The sequence below is a fragment of the Rhinatrema bivittatum genome, chromosome 19, assembly GCF_901001135.1.
Source record: "Rhinatrema bivittatum chromosome 19, aRhiBiv1.1, whole genome shotgun sequence".
Taxonomy (NCBI): domain Eukaryota; kingdom Metazoa; phylum Chordata; class Amphibia; order Gymnophiona; family Rhinatrematidae; genus Rhinatrema; species Rhinatrema bivittatum.
The window spans coordinates 41,246,096-41,266,484 of record NC_042633.1 but is presented as its reverse complement, the minus strand read 5'-3'; the positions used below and the strand labels follow the sequence as shown (position 1 = coordinate 41,266,484).

The 20,389-nt window shown below is 55.8% G+C and overlaps 1 protein-coding gene across 1 annotated transcript in view; it reads left to right on the top strand.

Annotated features, from left to right (window-relative positions):
- The window catches only part of LOC115080951 (potassium channel subfamily T member 2-like), a 94,981-nt gene that overhangs the window by 23,538 nt on the left and 51,054 nt on the right, over positions 1–20,389 (top strand). The window contains exons 2-7 of the mRNA XM_029585426.1: positions 8,840–8,919; positions 11,925–12,027; positions 18,196–18,249; positions 18,419–18,467; positions 18,603–18,662; positions 19,122–19,196. Of these exons, the coding sequence (XP_029441286.1) occupies positions 8,840–8,919; positions 11,925–12,027; positions 18,196–18,249; positions 18,419–18,467; positions 18,603–18,662; positions 19,122–19,196 (421 nt within the window). The remainder of the gene's footprint in view (positions 1–8,839; positions 8,920–11,924; positions 12,028–18,195; positions 18,250–18,418; positions 18,468–18,602; positions 18,663–19,121; positions 19,197–20,389) is intronic.

Genomic DNA, 20,389 nt, shown 5'->3' with positions numbered 1-20,389 from the left:
AGATGGTGGCAGGGTGAGACCAGAATTTCTCTCTGGTGAGGAGTTAAGGGTAGGCCCCTGGTTCTGCTCTTCTCCCGCTGGAGCAGGGTGGAGGTGAGCAGACCCTCCTCTTGTATCTGGGGAGGGGGGAGATCAGGGATAGAGGGAGAATGTTTGTGTCTTGAGTGGGTCATTTTAGGGTGCGGGAAATGTGGGGGGGGGGGGAGCATTATTCAAATCAGGGTTTGGGGTGGGGGAGGTGCATCAGTGATGGTGCAAATTTATGCATGCAAATGCCTGTGCGTCCCCGTCTGCACCCTCTACCTGCCCGCACCTAACCCCGCTGGGCAGTTTTCCCGGGTCCGAATGCAGCCTCCCAGTGAAGGTTGTCAGCCCAGGCTACCCTAAGCCACCTGACTGCTTAGTTACCCGGCTGGATCCTTCTGAGAATTGTCCTCCAGGGGTCCATGAAAGAACTGGGGGGGTGCTGGGGGCCTGCACCTCTCTCTCTCCTCTCGCTTTTCACAAGCCGAACCTCTCAGGCCCGGGTTGTGTCCTAGCAGGCTGTGGGATGTTGCGCCCCGCAGCTGTTTGAGAACATGGGCTGCGACAAGGGAAGGGAGGAACCGCGTTAAAAGCGCAGAGCTACGAGTCAGCAAGAGCTGGTGGGAGGCTGAGTTCTAATCCCCAGGTCCGCTGCTGACTCTCGGGGGGGGGGGGGGGTCCGTCCGATCCAGCTTAACTCACAAGTCGATAACGGTGCCAGACCACCTTTCCAAGCAAGAAATCCAAAAGCAATTAAAAAAATAAAAATAAGCGCAAAATTACTTAGCAATGTATCCAAAAAAAAAAATGCATAACAGATCATAAAGAACGCATGGCGGTGGTCAGAAAGAAGCAAAGCCCGACAGGCGCTCACCCAGGCCGGAGCCGCCAGAAGGACGGGGAACGGCGGGCGCGCGGTTTCTACTGGTGCGGCGGAAGCCGAGCCCAGTGCGTGCCGGATCCGAGCGAATACGAATCACGCGGCACCTCCGGTAACGTGCGCGGGTAGCCCCTGGCCACCCAAAGTGCCGGCGTGACCTGCCCCCGCGCACATACTGCCGGTGGCCCCCTACCCCCCCTGAACTGGGCTCCTGGACCTCGGGGTTTCGTATGCACCGCTCCGCACGTTCCGGCAGTGAATACGAAGAGCGAGGACCGTGCGTTTCTGTGAACGGATCTGGGCCCCCCCCCCCCGGCTGGCACGGTTCGGCGCCGCGCGCTGTCCGGCAGGCTAAAAAGATCTTCCATGGACGCCCGAGGTCAGGCATCGCTCAGGCTTGTACGCAAATTATTGCTCTATAAATCCAGGCTCCGTGGTTCTTTGCTGTGCATTTCCAGAAGTGGAAAGAATAGACTTTTTATTTTTTTGTGAAAATCGCGCTTTCCTGAATTACTTAAACGCACCCTGCGTGGCAGCACCAAACCGCGGCATCTGTCTCGTTACTGGCTGCCGACTGGGAAAAAGAAAAAACCAACAACTTATTAAGGGGACTAAATGCAACCAGCGAGTGGTTTGCAGCGTAATATTCGCGAGGCTGGCAGTTCACTTGATGTCTCTTGCCAGCTGACCGCTCGGTCAAAGACAAGTCCATGCTGCAGAGTTGCATCAGATATTTGAGTCAATTCAGTCTGGGAGCAGACAGCCTTAGCTAGCAGACCACCGCCGCCGCTGTGCCCCTGGGGAGAGAAGAAAGCGTGCACCGACGCGTTACGCTACGAGGAAGAGTTTCCAGGGGCCCAGAAACCTGCTCCCAGTGAGGGCGGCGGCGTAACAGACCGGTGCCGATAGGGACGTGCATTCGTTTCATACATTTTGTCCGTTTCCTGTACAAGCATGTAATATGAAACGCATGAAACGAATGCACATCTAATTGACATGTAATGGGAAACGTATGAAACGAATGCACATCCCTAGTGCCGAATAGCTCATTCGTTTCGGTGTCTCCTGGGTCGTCCTCTCGCGCCCCCTCCGCTTGTCTCTTCTAGCTCTCTTTCCCTGTTATTACCACTCCCTCCCCATTGCCTCAACTCTCTCCCCCAACTCCAGTTGGAGAGTGAGGGCAATAACTCTTCCCTTCCCCTTTTGGGAGAAAGCTGACGGGAATGGTGCGGCCAAACTGCCCGCTCCCGAGGTGGCTGCAACGCTAGCGCGCCCCCTTGGTCGTATAGAGTGCGGGGTGGGGGAGGGGGAGTCGGGACCCCCCCTATCCAAAGCGATCCTGCCGCGGCTTGGAAATGGTTTGCTCTAAGTTTTTTTTTTTTGCAAGTTCTCTCTACCCAAGAAATCTCTTCCCACACAACACCTGCGGCTTGTGGCTGCCGGGGCCGGTGTGCAGGCAATGCACCTTGCCAACTCTCGCTCTCTCTCGAGATTCAAGAATGCTTCTTGGCCCGAAATCTGCTCAGGCGTTGCCAAAAGGAATATGCCAAGGCGAGAATTAGAAGGCAGGAGAGGGAGAGTTTCCCGCTTCTGGCGCCGGTCCTGCTCAGACGCATCACCCCCCACCCCGGTTCGGCTGCCGTGCCCCTTCCTTTGCGGGAAGTCTCCGGGGGGGGGGGGGGCGCCTCTTCTCTCGTTGGGTTATGTGCCCCCTCGACGGGGTGGGGGTGGGGGGGGCGTTTGTGGATGCAGAGCATCTGTTTTTGGAAATGAGGCGGGTGCAGGGATTCGTTGGGGGCTCCGTCCCATTCGGTCTGGTTTTGAGGTCAGCGAAAGACCTCGGACTTCATCCTCAGAGAAGAGATTGGCCGAGTGGAGCCGTAGGATCCTTTTAATGGTATTAGCGGAGGAGAGAAACTGGTCCTCTGGGGGGGGGGGCTTTTATTTTTAATTGCACAGAAGACCCTTGGGCGTTTTTTTTTGGGAAATGTCATTATAAGCAACTTGAAAGTCCCGGATGCACTTCTCGCATGCCAAGGCACACATGGTCCCAGGGTGTGCAGAACGTCGCGGTTATTTAGATAAACTTTGGGGGGGGGGGGGGTTGTACTTTCCGGGCTCTCCTGGAGGGCCCATGGTCCTGCAGTAGGTCCCTAGCGGGTTTAGGTTCCCTACAAACCTTGTCTCTCCCCCCTCTCCCCCTGCCCCAGCTCTGGCGGGAGATCCTGTACGTGGCTTCGGTGGTCATGGCCCCCACTCGCGCACACGGACCGTCCACTCCCCGGCAGCCACGAGACTCGCTAAGCACCAGCTCTGGGAGTGCCAGGGGATTGGGGGGGGGGAGGGCTCTGTTGTTCTGTTATTGGATGGGGGGGAGAGTTTAGTGTGAAGGGGAGCTCACTGGATGGTGGTGCTGAGTGGGGGGGGGGGGGGTGTTTATCCGGGGTGGGGAGGCTGAGTGGTGGGGGGGGGGACTGAGTGACTGACGGCTTTGAGTGTGCGTATTGGCAAGGGAGGGGGGACATTACAGGACTGAGTGAGGAAAATAAAAATATTAAACCATCCCTGCTGACCAATGTCCCCCCCAACCTCCATCCCTCTCCTTATAAAATTCAGAAAACACACAACACACACATACAGAGACAGCCACACGCACACACACACACATACGCACACAGACACACATACAGAGACACACACATACATACGCACACAGACACACATAGACATACAGAGACAGCCACACACACACACACACATACGCACACACACACACATACAGAGACACACACACAGACACACATACGCACACAGACAGATGCACACAGACACACACAGACACATACAGAGACACACACACAGACATGCCACAGAGACAGACACACACACATACAGAGACACACAGACGCACACAGACAGACGCACACAGACACATACAGAGACAGGCACACACAAACACATACAGAGACACACAGACACGGATACAGAGACACACACACAGACTTGCACACAGAGACAGACACACATAAAGGCAGACACACAGAGGCAGACACGCACACAGAGGCAGACACACACGCACACAGACACACACACGCACACAGAGACACACACACGCACACAGACACACACACGCACACAGAGCAGACACAGAGACACACATACACAGAGGCAGACACACCTGCACACAGAGGCAGACACACACACACAGAGACAGACACACGCACATACACGCAGACACGCACACAGAGACAGACACACAGAGGCAGACACACAGAGACAGACACGCACACATAAATCCCAGTTTCCACCGTGACTGGTGCAGCTGCAGCCCGGGCCCCACGATGGAAGTTCGTGATGGCGGAGGATGAATCCGCTCACCGAAAATTGATTTTCCATCCTCCCCGGCCTAATTATTCCAGTGCACAATATGGCTTCCTGCGGGGGGGAGGAGGGGGGTGTCTTGGTTTTATGCCTGCGCGCGTCTCCACACGGAGAGATGATGGAGATTAGAGAGAGAGAGACAGAGAGTGTCTATGCCTACATAGTACAGCGAGGCAGGCCTGAGATTACCAGCCAGGCACAGTCCTGAGACGTCCTCCCCGTGTGATTCCCACTCCATGAACATCAGCGAGGGCAGGAAAAGCAGCAGGGAAGGAGACTGCAGTGAGACCCTTCATTTGAATGAGACCTCTGGAGGATGTGCAGTCTCAGTACTTTATACACAGTACTGAGACCCTCACTGTGCAAGAGGACTGAGTGTGCCTGTAACACATCCTGCCATGAGACAGCAGGGACTGTGCAAGAGGACTGAGTGTGCCTGTAACACATCCTGCCATGAGACAGCAGGGACTGTGCAAGAGGACTGAGTGTGCCTGTGACAAATCCTGCCATGAGACAGCAGGGACTGTGCAAGAGGACTGAGTGTGCCTGTGACACATCCTGCCATGAGACAGCAGGGACTGTGCAAGAGGACTGAGTGTGCCTGTGACACATCCTGCCATGAGACAGCAAGGACTGGGCAAGAGGACTGAGTGTGCCTGTGACACATCCTGCCCTGAGACAGCAGGGACTGGGCAAGAGTAATGAGTGTACCTGTGACACATCCTGCCATGAGACAGCAGGGACTGTGCAAGAGGACTGAGTGTCCCTGTAACACATCTGCCATGAGACAGCAGGTCTTGTGCAAGAGGACTGAGTGTGCCTGTGACACATCCTGCCATGAGACAGCAGGGACTGTGCAAGAGTACTGAGTGTCCCTGTAACACATCTTGCTATGAAACAGGAAGGACTGTGCAAGAGGACTGAGTGTCCCTGTAACACATCTTGCCATGAGAGAGCAGGGACTGTGCTGAAGGCCTGAGTGTGCCTGTAATACATCCTGCTGGGATATAGCAGGGACTGTGCAAGAGGACTGAGTGTGCCTGTAATACATCCTGCTGGGATATAGCAGGGACTGTGCAAGAGGACTGACTGTGCCTGTAACACATCTTGCCATGAGACAGCAGGGACTATGCAGGAGGATTGAGTGTGCCTGTAACACATCCTGCCATGAGATAGCAGGGTCTGTGCTGAAGGCCTGTGTGTGCCTGTAATACATCCTGCTGGGATATAGCAGGGACTATGCTGAAGGACTGAGTGTTCCTGTAACACATCCTGCTGGGATATAGCAGGGACTGTGCAGGAGGACTGAGTGTCCCTGTAACACATCCTGCTGGGATATAGCAGGGACTGTGGTATAGGACTGAGTGTGCCTGTAACATCTTGCTGGGATATTGCAGGGACTGTGCTGAAGGACTGAGTGTTCCTGTAACACATCCTGCTGGGATATAGCAGGGACTGTGCAGGAGGACTGAGTGTGCCTGTAACACATCTTGCTGGGATATAGCAGGGACTCTGCTGAAGGACTGAGTGTGCCTGTAACACATCCTGCTGGGATATAGCAGGGACTGTGCTGAAGGACTGAGTGTGCCTGTAACACATCCTGCTGGAGGATATTGCAGGGACTGTGCTGTAGGACTGAGTCTGCCTGTAACATCCTGCTGGGATATAGCAGGAACTCTGCTGAAGGACTGAGTGTGCCTGTGACACATCCTGCTGGGATATAGCAGGGACTGTGCTGAAGGACTGAGTGTGCCTGTAACACATCCTGCTGGAGGATATTGCAGGGACTCTGCTGTAGGACTGAGTCTGCCTGTAACATCCTGCTGGGATATAGCAGGAACTCTGCTGTAGGACTGAGTCTGCCTGTAACATCCTGCTGGGATATAGCAGGGACTCTGCTGTAGGACTGAGTCTGCCTGTAACATCCTGCTGGGATATAGCAGGAACTCTGCTGTAGGACTGAGTCTGCCTGTAACATCCTGCTGGGATATAGCAGGGACTCTGCTGAAGGACTGAGTGTGCCTGTAACACATCCTGCTGGGATATAGCAGGGACTGTGCTGAAGGACTGAGTGTGCCTGTAACACATCCTGCTGGAGGATATTGCAGGGACTGTGCTGTAGGACTGAGTCTGCCTGTAACATCCTGCTGGGATATAGCAGGAACTCTGCTGAAGGACTGAGTGTGCCTGTGACACATCCTGCTGGGATATTGCAGGGACTCTGCTGAAGGACTGAGTGTGCCTGTGACACATCCTGCCCTGCTGGGTCAGACCCGGTCTCTTCTCCGTTCCTTTTTCCCCGATCACTCCTAACCTTCTGTTTGCTTTTCTGACTGCTGAGGATTGCATGGCCACTGTGCCCATGGGCTCCGGGGTCCTTCTCCTGGGTGGTGACTCCCAGCACTGCAGGAAGGCGGATTCTCTGCTGCCAGGGCTGACCCTGGGGTGGGGGCTGCGGGCCAGGAGTGACTCGGCTCTCGTGAGGCGAGAGGGTGGATGCCCTGACGCTGGAGAGCCCGGGTGGGAGTCTGTGTGCAGGGCGGGGAGTGCAGCTACCCCGTAGCCCCAGTTGTCCCCCACCCCCTAAGGACAGCCCTGCCTGGGGGTGGCACGGGGCCTGGACGTTTATGTGGGGGGTCACTCGTACATAGGGCTCTTCACTGCATCCCCTCCCCCCCTCTCGCGACACTGGCGGTGTCCTGGTATGTGCAACTGGTCTCAGACAGGGTTCTCTAACCAACAGGAATTGATAGATCAAATAATTAATATCTACGGGCTGGGATGAGGCTTCCATTCACATTAGTCTCCAGGAATCGGCTCTAATTGGAATTCGGAGTGTGACTGATGTCCCATTAACTTACGCTCATGCCGAAGACACTGAAGTCAACAAGCCGCAGTCTCTTTTTTTCTTTCTCCTGACAAATTTGCTGTGATTTTTTTTTTAAATACAAGTGCATCTGAGAGCACTGGCGCATAGCCACTTCTAGATCAAAAACAGCTCTGCCGAAGCACCTCACTCCTGCCCTGCAGCACCCCCTGCTATTCCAGTACTGAGACCCTCACACACAGCTCTGCCAATGCACCTCACTCCTGCCCTGCAGCACCCCCTGCTATTCCAGTACTGAGACCCTCACACACAGCCCTGCCAATGCACCTCACTCCTGCCCTGCAGCACCTCCTGCTATTCTAGTACTGAGACCCTCACACACAGCTCTGCCAATGCACCTCACTCCTGCCCTACAGCACCCACTGCTATTCCAGTACTGAGACCCTCACACACAGCTCTGCCAATGCACCTCACTCCTGCCCTGCAGCACCCCCTGCTATTCCAGTACTGAGACCCTCACACACAGCTCTGCCAATGCACCTCACTCCTGCCCTGCAGCACCTCCTGCTATTCTAGTACTGAGACCCTCACACACAGCTCTGCCAATGCACCTCACTCCTGCCCTACAGCACCCCCTGCTATTCCAGTACTGAGACCCTCACACACAGCTCTGCCAATGCACCTCACTCCTGCCCTGCAGCACCCCCTGCTATTCCAGTACTGAGACCCTCACACACAGCTCTGCCAATGCACCTCACTCCTGCCCTGCAGCACCCCCTGCTATTCCAGTACTGAGACTCTCACACACAGCTCTGCCAATGCACCTCACTCCTGCCCTGCAGCACCCCCTGCTATTCCAGTACTGAGACCCTCACACACAGCTCTGCCAATGCACCTCACTCCTGCCCTGCAGCACCCCCTGCTATTCCAGTACTGAGACCCTCACACACAGCTCTGCCAATGCACCTCACTCCTGCCCTGCAGCACCCCCTGCTATTCCAGTACTGAGACCCTCACACACAGCTCTGCCAATGCACCTCACTCCTGCCCTGCAGCACCTCCTGCTATTCCAGTACTGAGACCCTCACACACAGCTCTGCCAATGCACCTCACTCCTGTCCTGCTGCATTCCCTCCAGTTCAGTACTGCTTATCTTGAAACTGAACGGTGATGTGGGTGTGGAACTTATTGGTTTAAATTTCAGAGAAATTCAGTTAGTACCAATAGCTGGTAAAGCATAATGTTGTACACCTAATTAAATGCAAATGATATATTTATACATTAAATACATTCTCAGAGTGATTACTAAGTGTTCTAGTTACACCTCCAGTTAAAGGGAGATTGTCTGCAAAACTACTAGTGACTCTTTTCCCTAATTTCCCAGGGATGAAAAAGAGAGCAGTGTGATGTCATAGACTCTGGATTGTGACATCATTGGTGGAATCAAGAAAGAAAAGCTGATTATGGAGGGGAGTTGTGATGTCATAAGCCCTGGATTGTGACATCACTGAAGAAAGCTGGTGGGAGGAGGGTGATTAGAGAGGAGAGCGGTGCTGTCAGGGTCCATGTAGAAGTATGAGCAGTAATGAGCAGGTACTAAATATTGAAAGAGAAAAACAAAGTTAAATAAAGCTTTAGCGGATAGAAGAAGTTCTGTACTTTTAATGGTGGATGGGACTTTTTAAAATGAAAGATTTCTAAATCATTTTGTTCTGTTCTCTTCTCAGAGTCCAGGTGGAGTTCTACGTAAATGAGCATTCATTCAAGGAGAGGTTAAAACTGTTCTTCATCAAAAACCAGAGATCGAGTAAGTGTATGATGAGAGGAAGACCCTCAGACAGTGTGAGCTTCAGTCAGGATTCAAAGTAAAAGACTCAGCATCCCTGCCCCAACCCCCTCTGTATCCATAACCCAAGCCACTGTCTATCCCTGCCCCATGCCCTGATCCCTCCAGTCCTAGAGGTGCCAGGCTCTGTATCCCTGCTCCCATCCCCTGATCCCTCCAGTCCTAGAGGTGACAGGCTCTGTATCCCTGCTCTCGTCCCCTGATCCCTCCAGTCCTAGAGGTGACAGGCTCTGTATCCCTGCTCCCATCCCCTGATCCCTCCAGTCCTAGAGGTGACAGGCTCTGTATCCCTGCTCCCGTCCCCTGATCCCTCCAGTCCTAGAGGTGACAGGCTCTGTATCCCTGCTCCCATCCCCTGATCCCTCCAGTCCTAGAGGTGACAGGCTCTGTATCCCTGCTCCCGTCCCCTGCTCCCTCCAGTCCTAGAGGTGACGGGCTCTGTATCCCTGCTCCCATCCCCTGATCCCTCCAGTCCTAGAGGTGACAGGCTCTGTATCCCTGCACCCGTCCCCTGATACCTCCAGTCCTAGAGGTGACAGGCTCTGTATCCCTGCTCCCGTCCCCTGATCCCTCCAGTCCTAGAGGTGACAGGCTCTGTATCCCTGCACCCGTCCCCTGATACCTCCAGTCCTAGAGGTGACAGGCTCTGTATCCCTGCTCCCGTCCCCTGATCCCTCCAGTCCTAGAGGTGACAGGCTCTGTATCCCTGCACCCATCCCCTGATCCCTCCAGTCCTAGAGGTGACAGGCTCTGTATCCCTGCTCCCATCCCCTGATCCCTCCAGTCCTAGAGGTGACAGGCTCTGTATCCCTGCTCCCATCCCCTGATCCCTCCAGTCCTAGAGGTGACAGGCTCTGTATCCCTGCTCCCGTCCCCTGATCCCTCCAGTCCTAGAGGTGACAGGCTCTGTATCCCTGCACCCATCCCTGAGCCCTCCAGTCCTAGAGGTGACAGGCTCTGTATTCCTGCTCCCATCCCCTGATCCCTCCAGTCCTAGAGGTGACAGTCTCCGTATCCCTGCTCCCATCCCCTGATCCCTCCAGTCCTAGAGGTGACGGGCTCCGTATCCCTGCTCCCATCCCCTGATCCCTCCAGTCCTAGAGGTGACGGGCTCCGTATCACTGCTCCCATCCCCTGATCCCTCCAGTCCTAGAGGTGACGGGCTCTGTATCCCTGCCCCCATCCCCTGATCCCTCCAGTCCTAGAGGTGACAGGCTCCGTATCCCTGCTCCCATCCCCTGATCCCTCCAGTCCTAGAGGTGACGGGCTCCGTATCCCTGCTCCCATCCCCTGATCCCTCCAGTCCTAGAGGTGACGGGCTCCGTATCCCTGCTCCCGTCCCCTGATCCCTCCAGTCCTAGAGGTGACGGGCTCCGTATCCCTGCTCCCGTCCCCTGATCCCTCCAGTCCTAGAGGTGACGGGCTCCGTATCCCTGCTCCCCTCCCCTGATCCCTCCAGTCCTAGAGGTGACGGCTCCGTATCCCTGCTCCCGTCCCCTGATCCCTCCAGTCCTAGAGGTGACGGGCTCCGTATCCCTGCTCCCGTCCCCTGATCCCTCCAGTCCTAGAGGTGACGGGCTCCGTATCCCTGCCCCCGTCCCCTGATCCCTCCAGTCCTAGAGGTGACGGGCTCCGTATCCCTGCCCCCGTCCCCTGATCCCTCCAGTCCTAGAGGTGACAGGCTCCGTATCCCTGCCCCCGTCCCCTGATCCCTCCAGTCCTAGAGGTGACAGGCTCCGTATCCCTGCTCCCGTCTCCTGATCCCTCCAGTCCTAGAGGTGACAGGCTCCGTATCCCTGCTCCCGTCCCCTGATCCCTCCAGTCCTAGAGGTGACAGGCTCCGTATCCCTGCTCCCATCCCCTGATCCCTCCAGTCCTAGAGGTGACAGGCTCTGTATCCCTGCTCCCATCCCCTGATCAGTCCAGTCCTAGAGGTGACAGGCTCTGTATCCCTTCTCCCATCCCCTGATCCCTCCAGTCCTAGAGGTGACAGGCTCTGTATCCCTGTTCCCATCCCCTGATCCCTCCAGTCCTAGAGGTGACAGGCTCTGTATCCCTGCTCCCATCCCCTGATCCCTCCAGTCCTAGAGGTGACAGGCTCTGTATCCCTGCTCCCATCCCCTGATCCCTCCAGTCCTAGAGGTGACAGGCTCTGTATCCCTGCTCCCATCCCCTGATCAGTCCAGTCCTAGAGGTGACAGGCTCTGTATCCCTTCTCCCATCCCCTGATCCCTCCAGTCCTAGAGGTGACAGGCTCTGTATCCCTGCTCCCATCCCCTGATCCCTCCAGTCCTAGAGGTGACAGGCTCTGTATCCCTGCTCCCATCCCCTGATCCCTCCAGTCCTAGAGGTGACAGGCTCTGTATCCCTGCTCCCATCCCCTGATCCCTCCAGTCCTAGAGGTGACAGGCTCTGCATCCCTGCTCCCATCCCCTGATCTCTCCAGTCCTAGAGGTGACGGGCTCTGTATCCCTGCACCCATCCCCTGAGCCCTCCAGTCCTAGAGGTACCAGGCTCTGTATCCCTGCTCCCATCCCCTGATCCCTCCAGTCCTAGAGGTGACAGGCTCTGTATCCCGGCTCCCATCCCCTGCTCCCTCCAGTCCTAGAGGTGACAGGCTCTGTATCCCTGCTCCCATCCCCTGCACCCATCCCCTGATCCCTCTAGTCCTAGAGGTGACAGGCTCTGTATCCCTGCTCCCATCCCCTGATCCCTCCAGTCCTAGAGGTGACAGGTTCTGTATCCCTGCTCCCTCCAGTCTCCATCTCTGTTTCCTAGTTTGAGAGCTATCTGGGATTTGCCCTGTTCCTCTCTTTGCTATGCATGACGGCTGGTTGCTGGGTTAGTGGGGGCTATCCCTAACAGTCAGGAGGACCCCTGCAGCAGTTATCGGGGGGGGGGGGGGGGTGTCTCTGCCAGTTTCCGCTGCTTTAATCCTTGATGCACACTTGGCTCTTCCATTCCAGGCCTTCGGGTTCGCTTGTTTAACTTTTTCTTGAAGTTGCTGAGCTGCTTGTTTTACATCGTGCGGGTACTGCTGGACGACCCCCAAGAGGAGCGAGGGGGCTGGTGAGTGACTCGGGGGAGGGAGGGAGCTACAGATCATCCACAAACTTGCACTCTGACCTTTATCCACTGCCCCAGAGCCAATCTCAAAGAAAAGAGACAATTAGAGCAAATGGAGAAAGTATTTATCCCTGTAACCTCCTGAGCTCTCTCCCCTCTCCCTCCTATACTGTAACACTAGAGGAGTTCCCCTGTGTCCCTGTAACCTCCTGAGCTCTCTCCCCTCTCCCCCCTATACTGTAACACTAGAGGAGTTCCCCTGTGTCCCTGTAACCTCCTGAGCTCTCTCCCCTCTCCCCCCTATACTGTAACACTAGAGGAGCTCCCCCGTGTCCCTGTAACCTCCTGAGCTCTCTCCCCTCTCCCCCCTATACTGTAACACTAGAGGAGTCCCCTGTGTCCCTGTAACCTCCTGAGCTCTGCTCCCCTCTCCCTCCTATACTGTAACACTAGAGGAGTCCCCCTGTGTCCCTGTAACCTCCTGAGCTCTCTCCCCTCTCCCCCCTATACTGTAACACTAGAGGAGTTCCCCCGTGTCCCTGTAACCTCCTGAGCTCTGCTCCCCTCTCCCTCCTATACTGTAACACTAGAGGAGTCCCCTGTGTCCCTGTAACCTCCTGAGCTCTGCTCCCCTCTCCCTCCTATACTGTAACACTAGAGGAGTCCCCCTGTGTCCCTGTAACCTCCTGAGCTCTCTCCCCTCTCCCCCCTATACTGTAACACTAGAGGAGTTCCCCCGTGTCCCTGTAACCTCCTGAGCTCTCTCCCCTCTCCCCCCTATACTGTAACACTAGAGGAGTTCCCCTGTGTCCCTGTAACCTCCTGAGCTCTGCTCCCCTCTCCCCTCCTATACTGTAACACTAGAGGAGCTCCCCTGTGTCCCTGTAACCTCCTGAGCTCTCTCCCCTCTCCCCTCCTATACTGTAACACTAGAGGAGCTCCCCGTGTCCCTGTAACCTCCTGAGCTCTCTCCCCTCTCCCCTCCTATACTGTAACACTAGAGGAGCTCCCCCCCTCTGTCCCTGTAACCTCCTGAGCTCTCTCCCCTCTCCCCCCTATACTGTAACACTAGAGGAGCTCCCCTGTGTCCCTGTAACCTCCTGAGCTCTGCTCCCCTCTCCCCCCTGTACTGTAACACTAGAGGAGCTCCCCGTGTCCCTGTAATCTCCTGAGCTCTCTCCCCTCTCCCCCCTATACTGTAACACTAGAGGAGCTCCCCCGTGTCCCTGTAATCTCCTGAGCTCTCTCCCCTCTCCCCCCTATACTGTAACACTAGAGGAGTTCCCCTGTGTCCCTGTAACCTCCTGAGCTCTCTCCCCTCTCCCCCCTATACTGTAACACTAGAGGAGCTCCCCCGTGTCCCTGTAACCTCCTGAGCTCTCTCCTCTCTCCCCCCTATACTGTAACACTAGAGGAGCTCCCCTGTGTCCCTGTAACCTCCTGAGCTCTGCTCCCCTCTCCTCCCCTATACTGTAACACTAGAGGAGCTCCCCCTGTGTCCCTGTAACCTCCTGAGCTCTCTCCTCTCTCCCCCCTATACTGTAACACTAGAGGAGCCCCCTGTGTCCCTGTAACCTCCTGAGCTCTCTCCCTCTCTCCCCCCTATACTGTAACACTAGAGGAGCTCCCCTGTGTCCCTGTAACCTCCTGAGCTCTGCTCCCCTCTCCCCCCTATACTGTAACACTAGAGGAGCTCCCCTGTGTCCCTGTAACCTCCTGAGCTCTCTCCTCTCTCCCCCCTATACTGTAACACTAGAGGAGCTCCCCTGTGTCCCTGTAACCTCCTGAGCTCTGCTCCCCTCTCCCTCCTATACTGTAACACTAGAGGAGTCCCGTGTGTCCCTGCAACCTCCTGAGCTCTGCTCCCCTCTCCCTCCTATACTGTAACACTAGAGGAGCTCCCCTGTGTCCCTGTAACCTCCTGAGCTCTCTCCCCTCTCCCTCCTATACTGTAACACTAGAGGAGCTCCCCCGTGTCCCTGTAACCTCCTGAGCTCTCTCCCCTCTCCCTCCTATACTGTAACACTATAGGAGTCCCCTGTGTCCCTGTAACCTCCTGAGCTCTGCTCCCTCTCCCCCCCTATACTGTAACACTAGAGGAGCTCCCCGTGTCCCTGTAATCTCCTGAGCTCTGCTCCCCTCTCCCCCCTATACTGTAACACTAGAGGAGCTCCCCGAGTCCCTGTAACCTCCTGAGCTCTCTCCCCTCTCCCTCCTATACTGTAACACTATAGGAGCTCCCCTGTGTCCCTGTAACCTCCTGAGCTCTGCTCCCCTCTCCCCCTATACTGTAACACTAGAGGAGCTCCCCGTGTCCCTGTAATCTCCTGAGCTCTGCTCCCCTCTCCCTCCTATACTGTAACACTAGAGGAGCTCCCCGTGTCCCTGTAACCTCCTGAGCTCTCTCCCCTCTCCCTCCTATACTGTAACACTAGAGGAGTCCCCTGTGTCCCTGTAACCTCCTGAGCTCTGCTCCCCTCTCCCCCCTATACTGTAACACTAGAGGAGCTCCCCGTGTCCCTATAATCTCCTGAGCTCTCTCCCCTCTATACTGTAACCCTAGAGGAGTTCCCCTGTGTCCCTGTAACCTCCTGAGCTCTCTCCCCTCTCCCTCCTATACTGTAACACTAGAGGAGCTCCCCTGTGTCCCTGTAACCTCCTGAGCTCTCTCCCCTCTCCCCCCTATACTGTAACACTAGAGGAGTCCCCTGTGTCCCTGTAACCTCCTGAGCTCTCTCCCCTCTCCCCCCTATACTGTAACACTAGAGGAGTCCCCTGTGTCCCTGTAACCTCCTGAGCTCTCTCCCCTCTCCCCCCTATACTGTAACACTAGAGGAGCTCCCCCTGTGTCCCTGTAACCTCCTGAGCTCTCTCCCCTCTCCCCCCTATACTGTAACACTAGAGGAGCTCCCCTGTGTCCCTGTAACCTCCTGAGCTCTGCTCCCCTCTCCCCCCTATACTGTAACACTAGAGGAGCTCCCCTGTGTCCCTGTAACCTCCTGAGCTCTGCTCTCCTCTCCCCCCTATACTGTAACACTAGAGGAGCTCCCCTGTGTCCCTGTAACCTTCCTGAGCTCTCTCTTCCTCTCCCCTCCTATACTGTAACACTAGAGGAGCTCCCCTGTGTCCCTGTAATCTCCCAGGCTTTGATCCTCTCACCCCTATACTGTAACACTAGAGGAGCTCCCCCTGTGTCCCTGTAACCTCCTGAGCTCTCTCCCTCTCTCCCTCCCTATACTGTAACACTAGAGGAGTCCCCCGGGTCCCTGTAACCTCCTGAGCTCTCTCCTCTCTCCCCCCTGTACTGTAACACTAGAGGAGCTCCCCTGTGTCCCTGTAACCTCCTGAGCTCTGCTCCCTTCTCCCCCCTATACTGTAACACTAGAGGAGCCCCCTGTGTCCCTGTAACCTCCTGAGCTCTCTCCCCTCTCCCTCCTATACTGTAACACTAGAGGAGCTCCCCCGTGTCCCTGTAACCTCCTGAGCTCTCTCCCCTCTCCCTCCTATACTGTAACACTATAGGAGTCCCCTGTGTCCCTGTAACCTCCTGAGCTCTGCTCCCCTCTCCCCCCTATACTGTAACACTAGAGGAGCTCCCCGTGTCCCTGTAATCTCCTGAGCTCTGCTCCCCTCTCCCCCCTATACTGTAACACTAGAGGAGCTCCCGTGTCCCTGTAACCTCCTGAGCTCTCTCCCCTCTCCCTCCTATACTGTAACACTATAGGAGTCCCCTGTGTCCCTGTAACCTCCTGAGCTCTGCTCCCCTCTCCCCCCTATACTGTAACACTAGAGGAGCTCCCCGTGTCCCTGTAATCTCCTGAGCTCTGCTCCCCTCTCCCTCCTATACTGTAACACTAGAGGAGCTCCCCGTGTCCCTGTAACCTCCTGAGCTCTCTCCCCTCTAGGGATGTGAATCGTTTTAGGACGATTAAAATTATCGTCCGATAATTTTAATATCGTCTTAAACCGTTATGGAACACAATACAATACAGATTCTAACGATTTCCCGCCGCGAATCGTTTTCGTACGGAAATGGCGCCGGCAGGAGATCGACTGCAGGAGGTCGTTCAGCGAGGCGCCGGAACCCTCGCTGAACGACCTCCTGCAGTCGATCTCCTGCCGGCGCCATTTTCCGTACGAAAACGATTCGCGGCGGGAAATCGCTCCCTGACCCCCGCTGGACCTCCAGGAACTTTTGGCCAGCTTGTGGGGGGCCTCCTGACCCCCACGAGACTTGCCAAAAGTCCAGCGGGGGTCCGGAAGGACCTCCTGCCGTCCAATCTTTTCGTCTATGGCCGCCGCCATTTTTCGGCGCCATTTTGGAAAATGGCGCCGGCTGAAGACGACAAGATTCAGGAGCAGGAGCCCGTTCCGGACCACTGCCGTTCCGGACCGCCGCTGGACCCGCAGGTTATTTAAGTTATTGGGGGGGGGGTTCGGGAGGGTGGGGGATTTAATTTAAAGGGTCGGGGGTGGGTTTTAGGGGGTTTTAATGTGCCGGTTTTTCAATTTTTCGATTTTTAACGATTTTTAACGATTTTTCACGATATTTTACCCCCCCAAACGGCAACAATACGATTCCCTCCCCCTCCCAGCCGAAATCGATCGTTAAGACGATCGAGGACACGATTCACATCCCTACTCCCCTCTCCCTCCTATACTGTAACACTAGAGGAGTCCCCTGTGTCCCTGTAACCTCCTCAGCTCTGCTCCCCTCTCCCCCCTATACTGTAACACTAGAGGAGCTCCCCGTGTCCCTGTAATCTCCTGAGCTCTCTCCCCTCTCCCCTCTATACTGTAACCCTAGAGGAGTTCCCCTGTGTCCCTGTAACCTCCTGAGCTCTCTCCCCTCTCCCCCCTATTCTGTAACACTAGAGGAGCTCCCCGTGTCCCTGTAACCTCCTGAGCTCTCTCCCCTCTCCCCTCTATACTGTAACCCTAGAGGAGTTCCCCTGTGTCCCTGTAACCTCCTGAGCTCTCTCCCCTCTCCCCCCTATACTGTAACACTAGAGGAGTTCCCCGTGTCCCTGTAACCTCCTGAGCTCTGCTCCCCTCTCCCCCCTATACTGTAACACTAGAGGAGTTCCCCTGTGTCCCTGTAACCTCCTGAGCTCTCTCCCCTCTCCCCCCTATACTGTAACCCTAGAGGAGTTCCCCTGTGTCCCTGTAACCTCCTGAGCTCTCTCCCCTCTCCCCCCTATACTGTAACACTAGAGGAGCTCCCCGTGTCCCTGTAACCTCCTGAGCTCTGCTCCCCTCTCCCCCCTATACTGTAACACTAGAGGAGTTCCCCTGTGTCCCTGTAACCTCCTGAGCTCTCTCCCCCTCTCCCCCCTATACTGTAACCCTAGAGGAGTTCCCCTGTGTCCCTGTAACCTCCTGAGCTCTGCTCCCCTCTCCCCCCTATACTGTAACACTAGAGGAGTTCCCCTGTGTCCCTGTAACCTCCTGAGCTCTCTCCCCTCTCCCCCCTATACTGTAACACTAGAGGAGTTCCCCTGTGTCCCTGTAACCTCCTGAGCTCTGCTCCCCTCTCCCCCCTATACTGTAACCCTAGAGGAGTTCCCCTGTGTCCCTGTAACCTCCTGAGCTCTCTCCCCTCTCCCCCCTATACTGTAACCCTAGAGGAGCTCCCCGTGTCCCTGTAATCTCCCAGGCTTTGATCCTCTCCCCCCTATACTGTAACACTAGAGGAGCTCCCCGTGTCCCTGTAATCTCCCAGGCTTTGATCCTCTCCCCCCTATTTGCTGTTTTGGTGGCTGTAATTTAGAAGTAATTCATCATCCAGATCAGTGGGAGGTGGTTGTGTCTGAAGCAGAAAGATGTTGTTTTCGGGCAGTGGACGTGGTCTGGCTTGCTGAGGGCGTTGCGGAGGTCGCTCACCCCGTCACCCTCTTTATCTAAGCCCCACGGCTGCCAGCGGCGGCGGAAGGTCCTCGGCCTCTCACGAGTTGGGTCTCAGCGGCGCCGTTCTCCCGGACCTTGGGCCCGCAGGGCAGACCCGGAGTCACAGGAGGCAGCCGCCCGCTCCCATCTCACCCAGGCGTGCACCGTCCGTGGAAATCTTCCCCCGTGGCTGTGTCTGCGACGCTTGCCGACCGGATCCCGGGTTCTGCATCTCTTGCCTGCCTGTGTTTTTAATTTTTGTTTTTTTCTCTCTCTCATTTTTAGCTGGGAGTGCCACAAGCAAAACCAGTCCGGCCATCAACTGAATAAGTTTGACTGGTAAGCGGATTCCCCTCACCCCCTGGCCACCCCCGGGCCACCCCCACCCTCTCTGGCACGCTCCATCCTGCCTTTCCACGGGGAAAGGGGGTCCTCTCTCCTCTCTCCCCGCCACCCCCCCCCTGCCTCTCCTCAGACGCCTCACCTCCTACTCTTCTTCTCTCTGCAGGGCGTCCATCATATGGGTGAACAGACCGCTGCCTCTCTGGGGGTTACAGGTAAGCCGCGCGGAGACCCTCGCCCGCACCATGGCCTGCGGGGGGGGGGGGGGTGGTTCTCACCCGTTGTCCCCCCCCCTCGCCTGACGGCGTGTGTCTTGTTTCCCCTCTCTCACCCCTCCCCTTTCCTCTCAGGTACTGGTGGCTTTCATCAGCTTTTCGGAGGCCATGCTGCTGGCTTATCTGGGTTACAAGGTCAGTCAAGGTCTTCTGCCGGCCCCTCCCATCTCGTTGGGTCTCTGCCGTGGGGGGGGGGGGGATGGTGGAGGTCGCACTGGGCGTTCAGGGGGAGGAGGGTTGGGGTTTGGGGGGGGTCATCTCCAGCATGCTACAGTAGGGGGGGTCTGGGGTGGGTGTGGGGAGGGGGAGGGCTCACCTCATCAGAATTCGGATGCAAAGATTTACCCCTCCCCTGCCCCTCCTGCTCACAGGATATTGCATGGTAAGCTCTTTGGGGAGGGCACTGCCTCTCATGTTTATTTGTACAGTGCTGTGTACATCCATAGTTACTCCTTTCAGGCTGACCATAGAGGCAATAGAAGGAGGGGGGGGGGGGAGAGGGCAGGGATGTGCTGCGGCCTGGCTGCTGGAGGGGAGGGAGAGTTGCTGGGGGGGAAGGGGATGCTCATCGCCTTTGCTCTTTTGGCTTGCCAGGGCAACATCTGGGAGCAGGTGCTGCACGTCCCATTCCTCCTGGAGATGCTGAACACCGTGCCCTTCATCCTGACCGTAAGTCTCGCTCCTCCCCGCGCCTGCAGGGAAGGACTGACGCCAGCGGCGGGCGATGGCGGCACACACTGCGCTGGCTCGTCCCAAGCCCCCTGCCCAGTGCTGCCCTCGCCTGGCAGTAAGGGATTAAAAGCCTTAGCCCGCCCCGGCTTGTGTGCGAGAGGGCGTGGAATGACGCTGTATTCATGCTTTACGTGTGTCAATGTGAGACTTGTCTGATGAAGATCTGCTCTTCAGCCATCTGTGCTGTATTCATGCTTTACGTGTATCATTGTGATGCCTGCATGAGGCTCTGATGAAGATCTGCTCTTCAGCTGTCTGTGCTGTATTCATGCTTTACGTGTATCAGTGTGACACCTGCACGGGGGTCTGATGAAAATCTGCTCTTCAGCTGTCTGTGCTGTATTCATGCTTTACGTGCATCAGTGTGACGCCTGCATGGGGCTCTGATGAAGATCTGATCTTCCATTGTCTGTGCTGTATTCATGCTTTACGTGTATCAGTGTGACACCTGCACGGGGGTCTGATGAAGATCTGCTCTTCAGCTGTCTGTGCTGTATTCATGCTTTACGTGTATCAGTGTGACGCCTGCATGGGGCTCTGATGAAGATCTGATCTTCCATTGTCTGTGCTGTATTCATGCTTTACGTGTATCAGTGTGACACCTGCATGGGGCTCTGATGAAGATCTGCTCTTCAGCTGTCTGTGCTGTATTCATGCTTTATGTGTATCAGTGTGACGCCTGCATGGGGCTCTGATGAAGATCTGCTCTACAGCTGTCTGTGCTGTATTCATGCTTTACGTGCATCAGTGTGACACCTGCATGGGGCTCTGATGAAGATTTGCTCTTCAGCTGTCTGTGCTGTATTCATGCTTTACTTGTATCAGTGTGACGCCTGCATGGGGCTCTGATGAAGATCTGCTCTTCAGCTGTCTGTGCTGTATTCATGCTTTACGTGTATCAGTGTGACACCTGCATGGGGCTCTGATGAAGATCTGCTCCTCAGCTGTCTGTGCTGTATTCATGCTTTACGTGTATCAGTGTGACACCTGCATGGGGCTCTGATGAAGATCTGCTCCTCAGCTGTCTGTGCTGTATTCATGCTTTACGTGTATCAGTGTGACGCCTGCATGGGGCTCTGATGAAGATCTGCTCTTCAGCTGTCTGTGCTGTATTCATGCTTTACGTGTAT